Below are 19,634 nucleotides of genomic sequence, written 5' to 3' on the forward strand. Positions count from 1 at the left end.
GTTATAACAATCATTCTAATTCCAAAGAAGACTGGACCAGATGGCTTCTGAGGTTTCTTCCAGTTCTGAGATTCTGTATTTTCATTAAATAATAGTATAGGAAGGAATGAAGTATTGAGCTTCATACCTGAAGACCTTATAGACCCAGGTGAAATTCCCATATGATTCACCACAAGTGGATGATAGTCATAAGGTTAGACAATCTTGGAATATTCTCCATTAGATACTGAATACATGCTTTGATATGAGAACAGAGAGATGTCCTCTGCAGATAGCCAATCAATTTTTGTCACTGGTCCCTTCTTCCTCTGATTTACTAGATGATTTCTCTCTTGATAGAATCCACACCAAAAGAATAAGTTGATGCAGGAGGTATTAAATTTCCAATCCACTGGAGTTTTTCTTGCTGCAGTTGAATTACTACTCGTAAAAGATGGATATGGCTTTCTTCAACAATGATGTGATTCAAACTACTTCCAATTGTTCAGTGATGAAGAGAACTATCTACACCCAAAGAGAGGACTGTGGGAACTGAATGTGGTTCACAACATAGCATTTTCACTCTTTTTGTTGTTGTTTGCTTGCATTTTATTTTGCTTCACTTTTTCTCTTGTGCAGTACAATAATTGTATAAATATGTATGCATATATTGGATTTAACATATATTTCTACCATGTTTAACATATATTGGACTTCTTTCCCTGTAGGGGAGGGCATGGGGGAAAGGAGAGAAAGTTGGACCACAGGGTTTTGCAAGGGCTGATGTTGAAGAATTGTCCATGCATGTGTTTTGAAAAATAAAAAGCTTTAATTAAAAAAAGATATATCAGATAAAGGGTTCTTGTTCAGAATAGGAAGACTTGTCCAGAATAGGAAGAGATTTTGGTCATATAGTCTTACATTTTTATTTTACTGATGAGAAAAATGAGTCTAAGAAAAGTTAAATAACTTGCACAACATCACACAGGTAGCAGAGTCAAAATTCTAGCAAAGTGGAAAGCAATCTGTGTAAAAATAAACAAAGAAAAAAATCTTAGAGGGACTGCTAACTGCAAGCTAAGAGGCTAAGCAAGTCAGTATTTGAACCCTTGTTGCTTAAGTCAAAATTCAATGCTGTTTCTAATATATCTTCTTATATGGTAAGAATTTTGACATCTTGCCTTAGAGCACTGGGGGCTCTATGAAAGGCCTCAGCCTAAAATCATCTTCTTGATTCTTCTATAGGTCAACACTTGATTCAAAGAGCCACTACAAAGAAAATCCTTGATCAAGTCATGGCACCTTCAACTGTTCTGACCTTTCAACTAGGATACTAGAAAGAGAAGCTATGAATTTTAGACTAGTTTAAGTCTCTGAGGAAGTTGTTGTATTTCTATAATAATCATTATACAGAGAAGTAGTGCATTAATTCTTTATTTAAAGCTTTTTATTTTCAAAACATATGTATAGTTTTCAACATTGACCTTTACAAAACCTTGTGTTCCAAATTATTTCTCCCTCCCTTAACCCCACTCTCTCCCCTAGATGGCAAGTAATCCAATATATGTTAAATATGTGCAATTCTTCTATCATACTTTTACAATTATCATGTTGCACAAGAAAAATCAAAACAAAAATTAAAAATGAGAAAGAAAATAAAATGCAAGCATATAAAAAGTAGAAATACTTTGTTGTGATCCACACTCAGTCCCCAGTGTGTTTTCTTTGAGTGCAGATGACTTTCTTCATCACAAGATTATTGGAACTGGCCTGAATTGGGTCATGTTGAAAAGAGCCATGTCCATCAGAAATGATCATGGTATAATATTATTGTTACTGTGTACAATGTTCTCTTGGTTCTATTCACTTCACTTAGCACCAGTTCATGTGTGTCTCTCCAGGTCTTTCTGAAATCATCCAGATGATCATTTCTTATAGAACAATAATATTCCACAACATTCACATACCAAAGCTTATTCAGACATTCTCCAACTGAGAGGTATCCACTCAGTTTCCAGTCTTTAGGACATTAACTTTCAATGGGAGTTGGGCTTTTTTAAAGTAGTGCATTATCCACCACTGGAGGTCTTGATGGAAAGATGGGATGACAACTCAGCCATCATGTTTTAGAGAGGATATGTTTCTTTATAGGTTGAATTACATTGCCTCTGAGAGTCATTCTAGCTTCGAGAGTTGAATTATGGGCTGGTTTGGACCAGATGGCCTCTGAAGTCCCTTCCAATTTTGAGATGATTCTGTGATTGTTTCATTAATATGGCAATTCAACAACCTCACAGGAAGGCATTGGTGCCATTTTCACAAACCATCTGGACTATCCAAAAATTTTTTGATTTGCAAAATCTCTGCAAATGCCATCTGTATTTGTCCAAATCAAACTTTTGCCCCTAAGTGTTTCAGAGAAAAATAAACTATGTTTTAAAAACAATCTTTATTTTAAAAATAGATCCAAGACTGCTCTCTGGAAGACATGTATAGGATTATCAAATCTAACTTTCTAAACCACATAGGAATTGTCTTGCATTCTAACCTTGGAAAGAAAGAATCAAGGTTGTCTTGTTTCTTTTTTTATATATATAGCTTTTTATATACAAAACATATGCATGGATAATTTATCAACATTGACCCTTTCAAAAACTTGTTTCAACTTTTCCCCTCCTTCCCTCTACTCCCTCCCCTAGATGTCAGGTACTTCCATACATGTTAAATATGTTAAAGTGTATGTTAAATACAATATATGTATACATATTTGTACAGTTATCTTGTTGCACAAGAAAGATCAGATTTAGAAAGAAGGTAAAAATAAGGGTTATCTTGTTTGAAAACAATGATGGGTCCCCTTTACTTCACAAGGTAGCCAATTCAAATTGCAAGTATTTCTAATTGTTACAACTTTATATCTGATATTTAGGTAAAAATTGCTTTTTTGCTAGCCCAATTTCCCCTTTAACATGAAAGCTTTTCAAATAATTTAAAACTACAATCAGCTGTCCTGTAAGGTTTTTTTTTTTTCTTCTCCAATGTTAAAGATCTCTAGGTTCTTCAACTATTTCTCCTATGGTAGAGTTTCCAGATTTGTATTCACTTTTCTTTACCAATGTCCCTTTAAAAACATGTTACCATAACCTGAACCAGTCCCATGTGGACTGACTAGAACAAATTACCATGAAACTATTACTTCCCTTATTTTAAACACTTTGTCTCTACTAAGGTAATAAAAAAATGACAGGTAGCCAGATGTCCTTATTGGTTCATTTAAACTTATTGACTATAAGTCACAAGCCTTTTCTTTTCATCTTTTCTTTATTTTATATAACCTTCATTTTCAAAAACATCCCTTTGTACTCTCTTATGTAGTGAGCTATCATTATAACAAAGATCTGAAAAGAACAATAACAGCAATAACAAAAACAGGTCAGCAAAAGCAAACAATATATCTGTGTCTGGCAGTATATGTAATGACTCACTCATAACCATCCTCCTCATTGTGAAAGAGGTACATTTTATCAACCATTATCTGGACTCAAACTTATTCACTTTATTTCCTAATGTTCCGATTTCTTTAAAGTTCTTTACATTTATGCCATTATACTTACGTCATATGTTATTTTCTTGGTCCTGCTCATTTCATTCATCACATATAAGTCTTATAATACTTCTCTGAATCTTCATATTTGCCTTGTAACAGTACAATAATATATGATATTCATATATCACTACTGGTTTAGCCATTCCTAGGACTTTTTCATATCGGTTATTGCCAAGCTTCATCTCCCTATGATTCTCTTCTTATCCCTGTTTCTACATTTATACAATTAATTCTTTAACATTTAAGTTCAGAGCATTATATCATCTTGTTTTCATCTTACTCTGATGAAATTTTTTATTAATCTTGATTTTGTCATCCAACAAATTAAGGTTCCCTTCTGCTTTGTTTCATTAACAAAGTTAATAAACTTGTCTCAAGTATCCTCATTTAGATTGCTGACAAATAGAGTCCAATGGCATGCCACTAGAGACTTCCTTCTACATTGAAAATGATCCATTTAATGATATTTTTGGAACATAATTCACTGACTTCATTTGCTCTTATCCAACCCATACTTCTTTATCATAGTTGTGTAGACATTAGAAGAGAGTTTGCTAAATGCCTTGGTAAAATCATGATATATTTTGTCAATTATATTTCCATATCTACCAAGCTTACAATCCTATTTTTTAAAAACCCTCTATCATTCCTCACTGTCACACACTAGAGAAAATGACATCTGCCCACAACAAAATATATATAACATTCCCAAACAAATACAAATTCTTAGGAAAACTAAGCAAGAATAGAATAGAGTTGAAAGGAGAAGAATTGAGTTCTGGTTGTTTGTTGTTATTGGCTTCTTTGTTTTTTAATATTCAACAGATGAAAGATAGTATTTTCTGTATTCAGTGAGAGGACTATGGGAATTAAGTATGGATCACAAAAAAGTGTTTTCATTTTTGTTGTTGTTTGCTTTTTTTCTTTCTCATTTTTTTCCTTTTTGATCTGATTTTTTTTTGTTCAGCATAACAATTGTGGAGATATGTATAGAAGAATTACATATGTTTAATTTATATTGGATTACTTGATGTCTGGGGAGAAGATGGGAGGAAGAAAAATGTGGAACACAAGGTTTTGCAAGGATGAATATTAAAAATAATGTATGTATATGTTTTGAAAATAAAAAGCTTTAATAAAAAAAAGAAAAATAGTATTCTACAGTAGAAGAGACCCTGGATTAGGCAAGAAATCCAAGTTTTAGTTTTGGTTCAGTTACTAATTACCTATAAGAATCCAGACAAGTCACTTATCTCTGAGCCTCAGTTTTCTCATCTGTAAGAACAGATTGGACATGTATTCCCTAAGTCAATAAGTGGGTTCTCCATCTTTTCAAGTCTGAAGACATTTCTGGAAAAAATATCATTTTTCCCTTTCCTCTGAAATTGTGTATTTGCATAAACTTCTTTATCTATCTTTATTCTTTGGACAACGTGTAAACTCCATGAGAGCAGGGACTGTTTTTGTTTGTTTGTTTGTTTGTTTTTCTTTGTATCTTGCACATGCTAGGCTCACAGACTTGGAGATGTGAATTTTTTTCATCTGTCAAATGGGAGTAATAATAACAACCATCTCTCAGGGTAGTTGTGATGATCAAATGAGATATAACCTGAAAAGGGCTTTTGCAAATTGTAAAGCTCAGATAAATGCTAGTTACTGTTGTTGTTATTAAAAGGGATCTTATGGGACATCTGATCCTACCTGCTCATTTTAAAGATGAGGAAACTGAGACATAGACAATTCAAATGACTTACCCAAAGTCAATCACTATTTAGCTATTAAGAGATAAAACTGGGATTTCAACTTATATCCTATGACTTCCAAATTCTATATTCTTTCCACTGAATAAACTTTTTTGAATGAATAAACTTAATATCCCAGCATGGTAATGAATGTACTATGAGTGCCCATGTCTTGAGAAAATTCATGATGAAAAAAAAAGCTACTCTGAATTCATAATGTTTTAAAATGCATTTTATTAATCACAACAGCATCTATATATATTTAGAAAATAGCAATATGTATGCATGAGTAACATTCTGCTGCATATATTTTCAGAGCTGAATGAAGATCAACATAGCAATGTTAGTGCACATATGACTTTTCTCCCCCTTTCTGATATGCCCCTCCTTCAGGGGACTGCCATCCATGAGCTGACACCTATTGCTCTAAGGACCTTATCTTCTTTGAGTCTAAGAAATATTTATTGAGTCCCTACTCTGTGCTCATCTCAATGCTACATGTCTCAGCTTGCTGATTCCCTTCAGATACATCCTGATTTCCACAAGAATGAAGGCCCAACACTCATTTTCATGGCTGAATTTATTTTTCATCCTGTCACAAGCATGTTGTTTCTCATCAATCCCCAACAACGTGGGCACCTACTCCCTTCATTTACCAGAGGCACCCTGGAATGCTGTCTGATGAAATACAGCATCTTAAATGAACTCAACCAGAAAACTCTATTGGATCAATATTCCTTAATATTCATTGAACAACAGTGAAAAAAGAAATCTTGTCCTTCCCAGGAAATGTAGGAAAAGAAATATGCAAGGGAAGAATAAAGTATTTTGCTTTGTGGCTGAGATATGTACAATATCAAGCAGGTAATATGAACTAAAGAATGATGCATTGAGAAAGCCTTGCCTTTAGGGTAAGATGATCTGGTTTCAAATTCCATTGGTGATGCTTAATGGTGATGTCACCATGCATTAAATCACAAATTCTCTGAACCTCATTTTCCTCTTCTGTAAAATAAGACTAGACTAGGTAGTCTGTAAGGTAGTTTCCAGCTCCCAAATCTATGATCTTATAATGATTCTACATGTTTTTTGAATTGAGGGGACATGAAATGAATTTTGGGTAACAAATTTTGATTTTTAAATTAATAACTGAAGCAATTTGTAATGATTTATTATCTCCTATTTAGCAAGTATTTTTCTTTTGACTGTTCTAACAAATACAGTGTGAAATGCAGGAATTATAGAAAGAGAAGCAGAGGAAGGAAGGAGGAGGAGATTCAGGAGGAAAAAAATAATGGCATAGGATATCTCTACAATCTACCTAAACATCTGGTTGAAAAGTGAAAAGTCAGTCAGTTATCAGGCATTGAAATTGTGCAACACCAAATATTTTGAAATGCTTAGAAATATACAGATGTCCAGCCTTGCATTTTTGATTACCTTTGCTATACTAAATAAAAGTAGCTAGGTGGTATAGTGGATAGAGTGCCAGGTGTGGAATTAAGAAGAGTCCTTTCCCTGAATTCAAATTTGGCCTCAGACACTTCCTAGCTGCATAATCTTGGACAAGTCACTTTAACCCTGTTTGCTTCATGTGTAAAATGAACTGGAGAAGGAAATGATAAACTACTCCAATATCTCTGCCAAGAAAACCCCAAATGGGATCACAAAATGTTGTAGACAACTGAAAACAACTGAATCACAAAATACTAAATATATCATGTATTCACATTGTTATCTGGATTACTGGCTTTCCAGTCACTCAGTAACTAGAAAGAAACTCTAAAACAGTTCTTAATTGTTGATCTGTGAATTTTTATACCAGAATATGATCTGAATACACAACTTCCATACACAAAGTATGCTGTTTACCCTTAAAAAAAATGTGAATGGATTAAATGAAATAAGGTGGGGAGAGCAAAGGGAAAAGGTTCTGATAAAAGATATGGGTCACAATTCTTTACTTCAGTTTTAAAATATATTTATTATTTTATTGTTTTGTGTATACCCTTCTGTAAAAGAGAACGAACCTTTTACAGACCCTCATCTTCTTCATCTCCTTCTATGGGTATCCCATCAGGGATATTGATTCCCACATGGTGGGGACCTTCTTTGTCATCTCTTGATATTGTATGGATGCCAATAAAGTATGAAGATTGTTCATTAATTATCCTATTGCTCTTCTTATGTTATTGGCCCATCTTCTTTTCTGCTCATATATTTTTTCTGATGACATCTTCTAAGCTGCTTCTCCTGCAGAATTTTTCACTGATAATATGTAGTAGTCTACTTATGGTTTTCCATTCCCTTTTGAATAACCTGCTATTTTGATTGTGGCACAGAAGAGAGAGATCAAAACTTGTGGTCAAGAAGACTTGGATTTGAATCTTTCAGTGATATTACTGTGACTCCTGGACAAATCACTTAACCCCTCTCCTTCAGGAAAGGATCTGGGACAATGAAGCATTTAAGGTCATTGAGATCAATGTGCAATTTCCAAAAGAAAATCCATCCTCTTAATATTTATTTCTAGACCTAGATCACTGTGCAGCCATAAAGTCTGATAGATAGAGACAAATGGACAACTATACATGTGTGTAGTTATATAATATACAAATATACATGTATATTCTGTTATATCAATTCTATGGATTTTTCATTCAACTCATATTTATAGACTCAACAATAAACATTCTTCATCCACTTGATTTTTCCTGTGTGAATAGTTTAACCAAACACTTTTGAGTGCTTATAGCTCTCAGAATAAATTAATGTCATTTACAACTTTGAGCATCTGGACAGCCTTACCATCTCCATAGAATCTTCTTCAATTTGGATTCCAGTTGGATATCCTCCATGGCAGTGGAAAACAAATATTTCTATGTATTATGCCTTGCTTTATGTTAATAATAAAATAAAATGATTTCTGTTGTTTGGCCTTTCCAAAGATCTTGTAGGATTTTGATATATGAAAAGGAGACAACTTGCAGGGGAATTTAAAACAACATTTTGATTTTCTAAATCAATTTTTTTAAATGGTCAGCAAATAGTAAAGTATTTTTTTAGTTAATTTTAGTTTATAATTTTATATATATTATATTTATATATATATCATATATAATGTAAATTAAAATTAATTTAGTTAATTTTGGGATTCTAAAGATATGGTCTGGTGTAGAATTTTGCTTATGAAACTTTTTTTTTATACCATAAAGTCTAAGCTTTATATAAAAATCCTTCTATTTTCTCCAGCTGCATTCATTTGTTCAAAAACAAAATGAAACCAAGCCAATCATCTTTGAGTCTATCATCAAAAGTGCTACATATTATATATTAAAGGGCACGAAAACTAATAACACATAACAAATGGTGTATAGCACTAATGGGTACCTAGTCCATTCATTTGTCATTGTGGCTGCCATCTGAATTCATGTGAAGAAAGAAAATGGAGTTTATTAAAATTATCTTCTGGCAAGCAAATCCATTACTATCTCTCTCTCTCTCTCTTTTTCTTTACCCCATTCCACAGGTATGGCCTAATATGGAATACTTTTAGCTCATCAAAAATAATTATTCACATTTTATGTCCTGGTAAATGTAGGTAATAAGGAGTTCTGAAGAAAACTACTTACAACATTCCAAAAGAGTGGAGAAACCTGACAAGAGAAGAAAATATAAAAGTGAAATAATTATAAATGGCAAACACTTAGGTATGTGCTGAACAAAACTATATGTATTAAATACAGTAGCAGACTATATATTGGTTTAGAAGGCTACAAAAAATTGAAGAAAAAGCCGAAGACAGGGCAACCAATTAGGAAGTTTAAGGCAAAAAAGTTTTCTCTTACAAATAGCTAAAACAAACATTCCTCAACAACAACAAACATGGAATTAGAAGCTCCCTAAAGAACAAAGCTGACACCTTCACAGATCATTTAGTCCAAACTTTCCATTTTGCAGATTAAGAAACTGAGAGAAAACTCAAGTGATTTGCCTGAGGTTACAAAGCTCATTAAATGATTCATGATACAAAGTTCTTTGACTATAATAGGTTGTTCAATTCAGAGATTCTTATACATACAGTATACATACATATACATATACATACACATACACAAATATTTGTATGTTTGTATGCATGCATATATATATATATATACATACATATATATATATATACACATATACATACACTCACACAAATATATTTGAATTACTTGGTTGAATTGAATTGTTGATTACTTACTATCACCTCTGTGGTTGCAATCTTATCTCTTGGGGTCTTAATTTATCCATTTATAAAATGAGTAAATTGGGATGACCTTTAATGCTTTTTCCATCTTTAAATCTGTTATCCTATGACCTTGAGACCACTTATCAGGGATGTTATGATTTGCATGGTGAGTGGGAGTCTCTACTGCATAACTGCTATGATCCCTTTAGAGTGTAAGATTCTGTAATCCTCCAAACAACTCATACAGATTTCAGTGATTCTTTTGCTATGCTTCTGATAAACACAAAGTAAACAAGAAGTAATAACAAATGCTAGATTTGAAATCAAGAGACATGTATTCAAATCATGCTCCTGATACTTAGCCATAACCAGAGACAGGATATTAAATCTCTCAGACTCAGTTTCCTTATCTAACAAATGGAAATAATACTAATTCACAGTGTTGTTGTCAGCAAATTAGGCTGAGTCATAAAATTTTATTTATGGAAATAGGGAGGATAGAGGGTGGTAATGGTGCCTATTATGTTTCATTTGGTGGGAGCGGGGGTAGGGGATGGGGCGTGAGGATCTCTGGAAGTGTGTATGAGATTCACTGGGCACTTTCACCCGGGCTCATCTAGAGAAGTACAAGGTGTTTCTTTTGGCAAGAGGTATTTTTCTCTGCCTGTTGGCCAGTATGAATTCATCAGAGAAAGACAAGCCCTTAGTCCTAAATTCCTCCTTGATACTCCTCGGTCCAATCTCCAACCTCCATTCTATGTGTTATTCCCAGATGCAATTGACTTGGAAAGGTTCTGAAAAACTGCCCTGAGTGTTTCCTTTGTAAGAATGATAAGTGGAAAATCTGGCACTTACACAGAAACATAGATCTTCCCATAGAGGAATTTACCCCATAGATTTTTATGAATTTCTTAAAACACCCACTGCTGCTTTCTATCCTCTTTTGGAACAGTTTGGCCATAAATATTTAAATAACAGCTGCTCAACAATCAAAGCTACTCACAACAGTCATTGTTCAGCATAGCAAATGAGGGTTTGCCAAGGGCATAGATAACAAGTTAAAATGGAAGAGATTCAAGAGGAAGGATGCTCAGTTCTGGGATATAGATTGGGGCAAGAAGACCCATCTGCAGCTGAGATGAAGGTTGGAATCATCTTTGAAAGTATCTCTTCCTCACTCCTCATGTTCAAAATGAGAGAACAGGGATAGCTTCTCCTGTGTGCTGGAGCTGTTTTTTTTTTTTTTTTTTTTTTAGCTAGAAGGGAGGTGGTATCAGAAGTATAGTCAGATAAAGTCTTGTTGACTCAGATATTCTTAAATCTATCTTTTATTTTTTATTCTTTAGCTTGAAGGAAGTTTGGCCAACTGACAATGCAGTGAATGCCATGGTTCATTCCAAACAATTTAGTTGAATAGTAACAATAACAAATTGTTCTTTCTATCAGACACTTATTAGCAGTGTGATCCTAAGCAGGTCACTTAAACTTCTGTTTGTCTCCAATAATGGGGATAATAAGAGTTGTGAAGACCCGATGAGATAATATTTATAAAATTCCTGGCACCATAGTAGATACTATATAAATGCTGGCTGTTGTTGTTGGAAAGTTTTATGGGTCCTTGATGGCAATTCAAGACATTGCCAACAGATATTACAGTTAAGTGATCTTAAAGAACATTTTGTGATCAATGTAGATTATGCAAAGATAAGATAGAAACTATTCGAAACCACTTCAGTCTATACAAATGTGGTACCTAGTGAACATCTATTGAGGCATGACCTAGAATCTAGAATCAGAAATATTCTATCTTTCATGGATTGGCAGGCAACTAGTTTCCATGCTAAAATAAAAGCTTTAAAATATCCTGGGAAATGCAATTGAAAAACAGTGCTGAAAATGGCCCCTTACCAAAGACTGAATTGTTGTCCACAATAGCCCAGATACATCATTACTCCATAAAAACTTGAAAAATAACATTTTTAAATGACACCCTAATATCAAATATTCATAATATCCAAGTTACTTGTGGAACAAAAAGCTTTCAAAATATAGAAACCTAGACAAGGAAATTAAAACCATGGGGGAAGAAGATGAGGTACTTGCCAATTATTTCTGTTTTCCTGTCTCCTTTTGGAAACATTTTCTGTGAACCTAGAGAGGATGAGTTTACATCCTAATATTCTTTTTTGTACCACAAAAAGCAGTTAATGTATTCTTGTATGCATCAGTCCATTAAATATTAAACTAATAATAATAATAATGACAATAGCAAGATGGCAATTTATCCCAAGACTGACTCTATTAGAATTGTATTGAAAAATATTAGAAACATGAAAAGATCATGATAATTGACAGTTATAGAAAGCAGATTCTTCTTTTTGTGCATCATAACCCTTTGTAACAGTTTGGGAAAACCTATCAATCCCTTCTCAGAATGATTTTTTAAATATACAAAATACATAGAAATATAGAAATTAGATACATTGAAACACAGTTACCAAACATTTTTAAAAATACAAGGTCTCCGAATTAATATGACTCATGACAAAGAACTTTAAAGTTTGAAGAGATCAATATACACATGTATACATATATATATGTATATTTACCACATACAGATAGAGACACACATACGCAATGTATCCCAAAAGTATTAGTGATGTGGACTTTGAACTTACTCTCTTCCCTTGTGGAAGAAGAAACCCAACCAGGTATGACTAAGTCCTACATTATCCTGTTTGTATAATATGATTGTAAGATTGGAATTCTTTATCATCCTCCATTGTCTAGCCCTCTAATTTCTGGGTATCTTTAAACAACTTTTGAGATATAAATAAGCATATTTTTAGACAGATCTGACATCTGGTCAGTCAGGTGGATTCCACCTGGCTCCTTCTTGATCTATCCTTCTGAGTTACCAAATTCTTTCCTGGTACTTCCTCTTCTTCCCTGGGAAACCCCCAGTTATATTTTCCCTATGTGCTCATGATGAAGTTCTTTGCTAAATCCTTTTCAGGACTAGACCTGCTATGAAGTACCCTCTCTCTCCCTCATAATGTCTTCTCTTTAATGGTTATAGTTAACTTGTTATAGTTATTCCTTGTTATAGTTAACTCTGGTTAATGTGCTAAACTCCTCTATGGGGTTAATCTGCCAGTAAATGGCATACTCAAGCTTCATGGAATATTCTTTTAATGGATTCTTCCAAAACCTTGGTAACCAAATACCCTTGGTAACTATAAGCTTTTGAGACTCCCTATATTCTCTTATTTAAACAGGTGCACAGCAACTTTGTGAAATAGGTTCTGCAAGTATGATCTTCATTTTATAGTTAAGGACTGATAAAGGTTACCTGAGTGGTGGAGGTGTGGAGATGAAGTTTGAAAACTAGATCTTCCTTAACCACTGAACTACACTGCTTCTCAAGTAGCTAATATGGAGGACAAATTTTAGCTTGAATTTAGATTCTGGTCCACAAACAAAATTAGACTGAAAGATCCTTTTCCACTATCCCTAAAAACTGACTTCCTGACTTCCTAATCTTCTTTTTTTTTTTTCAAAAGTAGCCCATTGTCTTCAAGGACTATTGGAAAACTCAATGCCTAACTTCAAATTTCAGCCTTGGGTACCACCTCCCCCATGAAGCTTTCCCTGATCTCACTGTGGTACTCTGTCTTTCTTTAATTTTACTTGTATTTTACTCATTTGTTCACCTATTGAACCACTCCTTTCCCCCTTGACCCTTAAGGTCAAGTTCAGTTTTGTTTGACATATTTCCATCCTCAATGTCTAGCACATAGTAGGTACTTAATACATCTTTATTAAGATGAATATAATAGAGAGGGAGTAAGCAGCAGAGTTGAAATGTTTAAGGAAGGAAGAGTAAGAAAATTGATAGTAATTAATAGAAGGACTAGCAAAAGAAGGAAGCAACTGCTAAGAAGCACATCCATGATATAAACAATAAAATCCAGAAGAATTCAAAGAAGGAAGAAATCATTTGGACTAGAGACATAAGAAAAGTGGGATGTGTCCTGTGCTTTGAAGGACAGAATGAAAAGTAAAGGAGAGGGGCAACTAGATGGCTCAGTGGATAGAACACTGACCCTGAAATCAAGAGGACCTGAGTCCTAATTAGGCTTCAGAACCTTAACATTTCCTGCAAGTGCAAGTCACTTAAAGCCAATTGTTTCACCAAAAAAAAAAAAAAAGTAGAAGGGAGACAAAGGAGCAGAGTTGTCAAAGCCATGTATATTTTGATTCTAGCTCCTCAATGCACTTGATTTCTATCTCCCTCCTTCTTATTTCCACAGCAGCTTCTCTAGAAACATTAATTAATGAATTCCTTGTTCATTAATACATACTTAGACTATTGTGATAGCAGCCTAACAGGTTTCTTCACCTTCATTTTCTCCTCTCCAAACTGTCCTTCCCATCACTGTTTTTTTTTAAATGAAAAGGGCAATTATGTCATTTGCCAAATAGCTTTAGTATTTCCCTGATGTTCACTGATTAGAGTCCCAAATCCTTACTTTAATATGGTTATAACAAGTGTTCTGCAATACTTTATTATTACCTTATCTTCTCCATCTCATATACTATGTATGCATTCTGAGCTTCAGCCAAACTGGACTCCATGATGAGTTTCTTGGGAACACACTTCAATATTTCACCTCTATTTATACTGTCTCCTTTGCTTTTTAAAAATATATATTTTATTTTCCCCCAATTAAATGCTAAAAGTTTTTGAGTTCCAAATTTTATTCCTCCCTAGCTCTTTCCATAAGAGAGCAAGAAATCAGATCTATCTTCCCATCTACCACCTTTATCTATGAATTCCCACCTATCCTTTAAAGCTCAGCTCATATGTTACTTCCTTCTGCAAACCTTCCATGTGCAACTCTTTAACTACTATTGGCAACAACTTTCATTTCATAAAATACTTTTCTTTTCTTTTTACTTCTTGAATGTGTTTATAATGGCATGTTATATATTATGATTAGCTGTACTTGTGCTTATTACCCCACTCAACTGTGACCTTAATGAATTAAGGAATTATGTCTCATCTAAACCTTATCTCAGTACCCAGCAAAATGTCCTGCACACAATAGGCACTTAATAGATGTTTTTTGAGTGAGTATGAATATTAGTAAATTAATGAAAAAAGCATTTATGAAAAACTTACTAGATGACAAATACTAGAGAAGGAAATTGCAAGTCACTCCAGTATCTTTGCCAAGAAAACCCCATGGGCATGCTTTGCTTCATGAGCTCAGTTGTAATTGTTGCTGTTGTTTTTGTCTATTTTTCATTCTGGAAGAGGACCATGATATCAAGTAGGTGATGTCATGACATGCAAGTGAGGAAGAAGGGCTGTGCAAGGTCATCTGCCTCACTCTCTCCCCCAGAGCCATCAGGTCCAGTGGCAAGATATAGGTCAGGATGATGAGAGATGACTCTGGATGCAGTGGGAGACCTTGACTTTTGTAAGTTTAGGTCTTTACCAGTTTCAGTTTGACTGAAGCAACACCATTTAATTTAGGTAAGAAATGGTCTCTTTTACCTAGTCAAAAAAATAATAATTTGGGATGGGAAGACCCTTGGAGTTTGTGACCAAAAAATACAAACAATTGCTAGGTTCACCCTGGGCCAATTGGAAAGACTGAAGATTAAACAACAAATGTGCTAAGGACTCTGCTAAGTCCTGGAGATAATACATATAAAGCAAACAAAATAATACTTGACCTCAAGGAACTTATGTCCTGATAGAGGAAGATAACCACTAAGAGGAATTGTCACCAAAGAGAATATTTTGGTTAATGAAATCCAGAGTTGATAACCTGAATTTTGAGGCAGTGGACTGACACATTTCCTCCAAGAATGGTGCTATTGATTTACTTATTATTCCAAGGTAAAGAGTGGGGTGAAGAGAAGTACTAAACCTGTATGGCTTTGGGTTCAAATTGAAGTTTTGCTATTTGTGGAAGAGAGATTAAGTATATTCTTATTGGTCCTGGGGGGAGGCCAGATGGGGTGGAGTGGAGAAACAGAAGCCAAGAGTGGCAGTGGCAGATATACCAATTTTGGCTCCATGTAAGGAAAAACTCCCTAACACAATTAAAGTAGTCCATAAGTATAATGGGCTGCCTTGGCAGAGTGCCTCTCTCGAAGCAGAAGCTGAATGACTATACCTCGGGGATCTGAGAGAGGCAATTCTTGTATACACTGTACTGGAAGAATTCTGAAGCTCTTTCCTACTTTGAGAGTTCATAAATCAACGATACTTCCTTTTGAACTAGGTGATCTCTACAATTCCTTCTAATTCTAAACCTTATGATCCTATAAGATGAGAAGCTAATCCCTTACGTTCTTTCTTAGTCTCCTATATTCCCTCTCTGACAGAGAGATCTCTGGTATTTTTAGACATCAATAAACCTATGGTTCTCTTCTCTGCTGCTGTGTGTTGGTCTTGGAATTTTTCTCCATGTCTCCCTTTCTATTTTCCCTTATTATTGTTCTTCTTCAACATCTGTGTAAGTAGCCTGAGAAGGCTGAGGATGGCCCAGTTCCATTTGCTGCCACATCACTGAAGGCTGATTATGCTTCCAAGAGAAAAGCCTTTTATGTTGCCTTGTTGGGGTAACGGAGTATTGTTCATGTCTTGGGCACCTCTCCGCCAGTTCTGGAGGGCACTGCTGACCCAGCTGCCGGGCGATCTCATAGGAGCACAACACCATTTGTGTAAGGGGGACCACAATGCCCTCATTATTTTTTTTCATTGATACTCTGACCCTCATGACTACAGATATGAATGTACCAATCTACATCAGTGCGAGACATGGTCATCATTGTGGACTTTACATTAACTCATATCATTCATGAATGTAGCTTTGTCTAGGGCTCACCAAAGGAAGGACTGGCTTGCCCAATGAAAGGAGAAGAAGCCTCTCGTTAAGTTTTGTGTCTGCTTTACAGAGTGACTGTTAAAATTTTTTTCTTATCTTTTTCCATCTCAGGTGGGTAGATGCCAAGGGACACCAAATACCATGGGGATGTCACACACAGACACTATTCTCATATATGAGTAACTGCATTTTACAATGTATGTGTATGTGTGTTGTGAATGCAAGGACAAGGAAAAAGTTAAGCTATCAGTTCTCTTTAGCATCCATGAAACAGGATGGAGAGTGTTTGCCATCACCCTCCTCTCAGCAGTAGGGTGAGAATGGATGATTCAGACCGGCAATGACATTTATTTAGCACCCACTCAGTATGCAGAGCCTAGCTAGGGCTGTTGTTTCAGGTTTTGGAAATTTCAAATGAAATTCCTTTGACTTAGACAGATCAGTGACCTCCTTTGGTCACTTCATATGGCCAGTCACAATCCATCTATGTCTGTGTGTCAGTGACTTCCTTTAAAGTGACAATCCTGGGGCTATCTTTGTACTTGGAGTTCACATAGTAAATAAAGCAGTAGAACTGTCAGTCTTTCCACTGGTCATCCCTTACTCTTATCATGTGACTACAATCACATCCTTTTCAAATACATTTTTCCTGATGAAAGGAAACAAGCATTTATTAAGTACCTACTATATGCCAGGACATATAAACATTCTCATTTGCTAAAAATTAAGTACTATTATTATCCCCATTTTACAGTTGAAGAATCTGAAATAGACAATGATTTTTCTCAGGATCACACAGAGGCCAGATTTAATCTCAAGTCTTCTTGATTCCAGGACTGCCACTCTAATCACTGATTGACCTAGGTATCTTTGATGCATCATCACAGGATGATGGCATTCTTTATTCAAATTCTTCAAAATTCCTTATTTGTTACATGTTGAGCCTGGTCCCACTTCCCATTAGCCTCTTTTTTTGCCTCCTGGAAGATAGTTATTTTATAAGACTATAGGGATTTTTAATCCACACCTATAAAACAACATTGATAAAAAATGTAAGTTAAAAAACCATTAGTTTGTATAGTACTAAGAGAAGGTTAGGGCAATTAAAAGAATTATGCAAATTCCTGGAGATGGTCTAGCCTACTTTCCTGCTTCCCTCTATTTCTGGGCCCACATCATTGTCCATTTCTATTGATTGAGTTAGTTAGGTTGTGCACAATGAATGGACGCTAAATAAATGTTATTGCCAGTCTAAATCATCCATCCTCACCCTTCTGCTGAGAGGAGGGTGATGGCAATATAAATATAAATATATATGTGTGTATGTATTGGATGGATATAATGGATGAGTTCAAATAGATTGTTTACTTAACTATACTTATAATCTAAGTAATATACATTTTTCATCCACTTGGTTTTCCCAAGTGGGAAAATTTTAATAACTTTGATGTATGCATGAGACAACTTGTTAGAAAGTTCTTCAGGTGCTATTTTGCTCTATTGAATCAAATATTTTATAATAATAAACAATAAGCAGAATGAATTTTTTTTTTGTTCTCTCTACCTTTTCAGTCGATTGTTTGATTGGAAACTTATGCTCTACTATGAAATGGCACTTGCAAAAGTCAGTCTGTCCCCTATTAATACTTTAATTGAGGATGCCCTCCCCAACTATGCAGATAATTCTCATAAAAGATTATTTTTGGTAGCTAGATAAGTAAGAAAATAGGTTGATAGCTATTGATACTCTTAGTTATATTTTCTTGAGAGAACATAAAATATGAGTTGTTGTTTTTTCTCCTCCACATTTTTGGTGGCTTTCTTCCTTCAGATACCTTACAAAACGACCCCTTCCATACCTCCCTCATAGCTACATTGCTTCTAGCTCAGATCTCTGTCATTCATACACAGTTAATCTAATTAAATTGCTTTTCCCATCTTAGTTCTTTGGAATCCCATTTCTTCCCCTTTTACAAGCAGGCTTGTAAATCCAGGAATAATAGAATTCAAATGTGATGGTCCTGATTTTCTTGATGGTGAACAAAGTTAATCATTAATACACTCTATACATCTGAAATCATAGCACTGTGACTGATATTGATGGGATGCTTTCCTTTGGAGATTAGAATTCTCAAACAACACAATGTGACATTTCTTGGGCCAAGTCCCATCAGTGAACCAGATGTTCTTATAGGCACCGGGGGTAGATCCTTAGTGCCTAATTGCTCTCTATTGGTTATGATGGTCCTGTCATTGGACATAATTCACCTCTGGAGAGAGAAAAAAATCAGATTCTAAATCATTCAGCCTCCTCTCTTCCTAAGAAAACTTATGCCTAGAAGGGTTTGGGGAAAGGAAGAGGAAAAAAGTAAAAGACACATATGATATCCCCTAGCACATATCTCAGTGAGTTTCAAAACATGAGAGCTCCATCTGCTTGAAATGACCAGCAAACAGTTCAGCAATTTCAAAAGCCATTTAGGGCAGTTGTCAAGTGTCTTTTTTTCCCTCTACAAATTAGATACCTGTCTCACACTGACCTATAGGACAACAAAAACAATCCTAGTGATGAAAAAAAATGGATTCTAAAAGAAGGATTGAAGGAAATGGGATTCCTTAGCTTGAAGAAGAGAAAGCCAAGAGGACTATAGTGACTAATTTGACATCTTCAAGCATACGGAGAGATTTTATTTGGGACTATGAGGAAGATAAAACACTGGGAAAGGTTGCCATGAGAGGCTATAGAGTCTCTATTCTTGTGTTACTGTAGTAAATGTAAGAACACTCTGTGTTACCAATATTAGCTAATATTCACCTATGAGAAGGGGAAAGGGAGAGATTATTTCTTGTGTTCCAGGATTCCGAAATTCCCTCACATCTTGTTTTGGAGGTACAATATGGGAAACTGTAGCTCTGGATAACTACAAGGTACATCAGGGCCCTATTTTAATACAACTCACAGAGGATTTTTCTTCCATGAGGTAGAATCTCTCATTGGCAGGATATAGCTAATACTTATTCTATAATGAATGAGTAATGCCAGATGGGAAACTTGTGATCAAGGAACAGACTGTTAGAAGAGAAGAAATTAGCATTAAGGACAAATTTGTGAACCAGCCCTGTTCTTTTCTCCCCTCCCCATTCCAATTCTTACTAGCAATCACTAA

The 19,634-nt window shown here is 34.9% G+C and overlaps 1 protein-coding gene across 4 annotated transcripts in view; it reads right to left on the reverse strand.

The window, feature by feature from the left end:
* Positions 1 to 19,634, reverse strand: part of PPP2R2B (protein phosphatase 2 regulatory subunit Bbeta) — a 476,855-nt gene that overhangs the window by 406,606 nt on the left and 50,615 nt on the right. For 2 of the 4 annotated variants that reach the window (XM_051978669.1, XM_051978670.1), the window contains one exon: positions 8,961 to 8,984. The exons of the other annotated variants lie outside the window; for them this stretch is intronic. In XM_051978669.1, the coding sequence (XP_051834629.1) occupies positions 8,961 to 8,984 (24 nt within the window). The remainder of the gene's footprint in view (positions 1 to 8,960; positions 8,985 to 19,634) is intronic. 4 annotated transcript variants of the gene reach the window in all.

This window comes from Antechinus flavipes, chromosome 2, assembly GCF_016432865.1.
Source record: "Antechinus flavipes isolate AdamAnt ecotype Samford, QLD, Australia chromosome 2, AdamAnt_v2, whole genome shotgun sequence".
In the NCBI taxonomy this organism is placed as follows: Eukaryota; Metazoa; Chordata; class Mammalia; order Dasyuromorphia; family Dasyuridae; genus Antechinus; species Antechinus flavipes.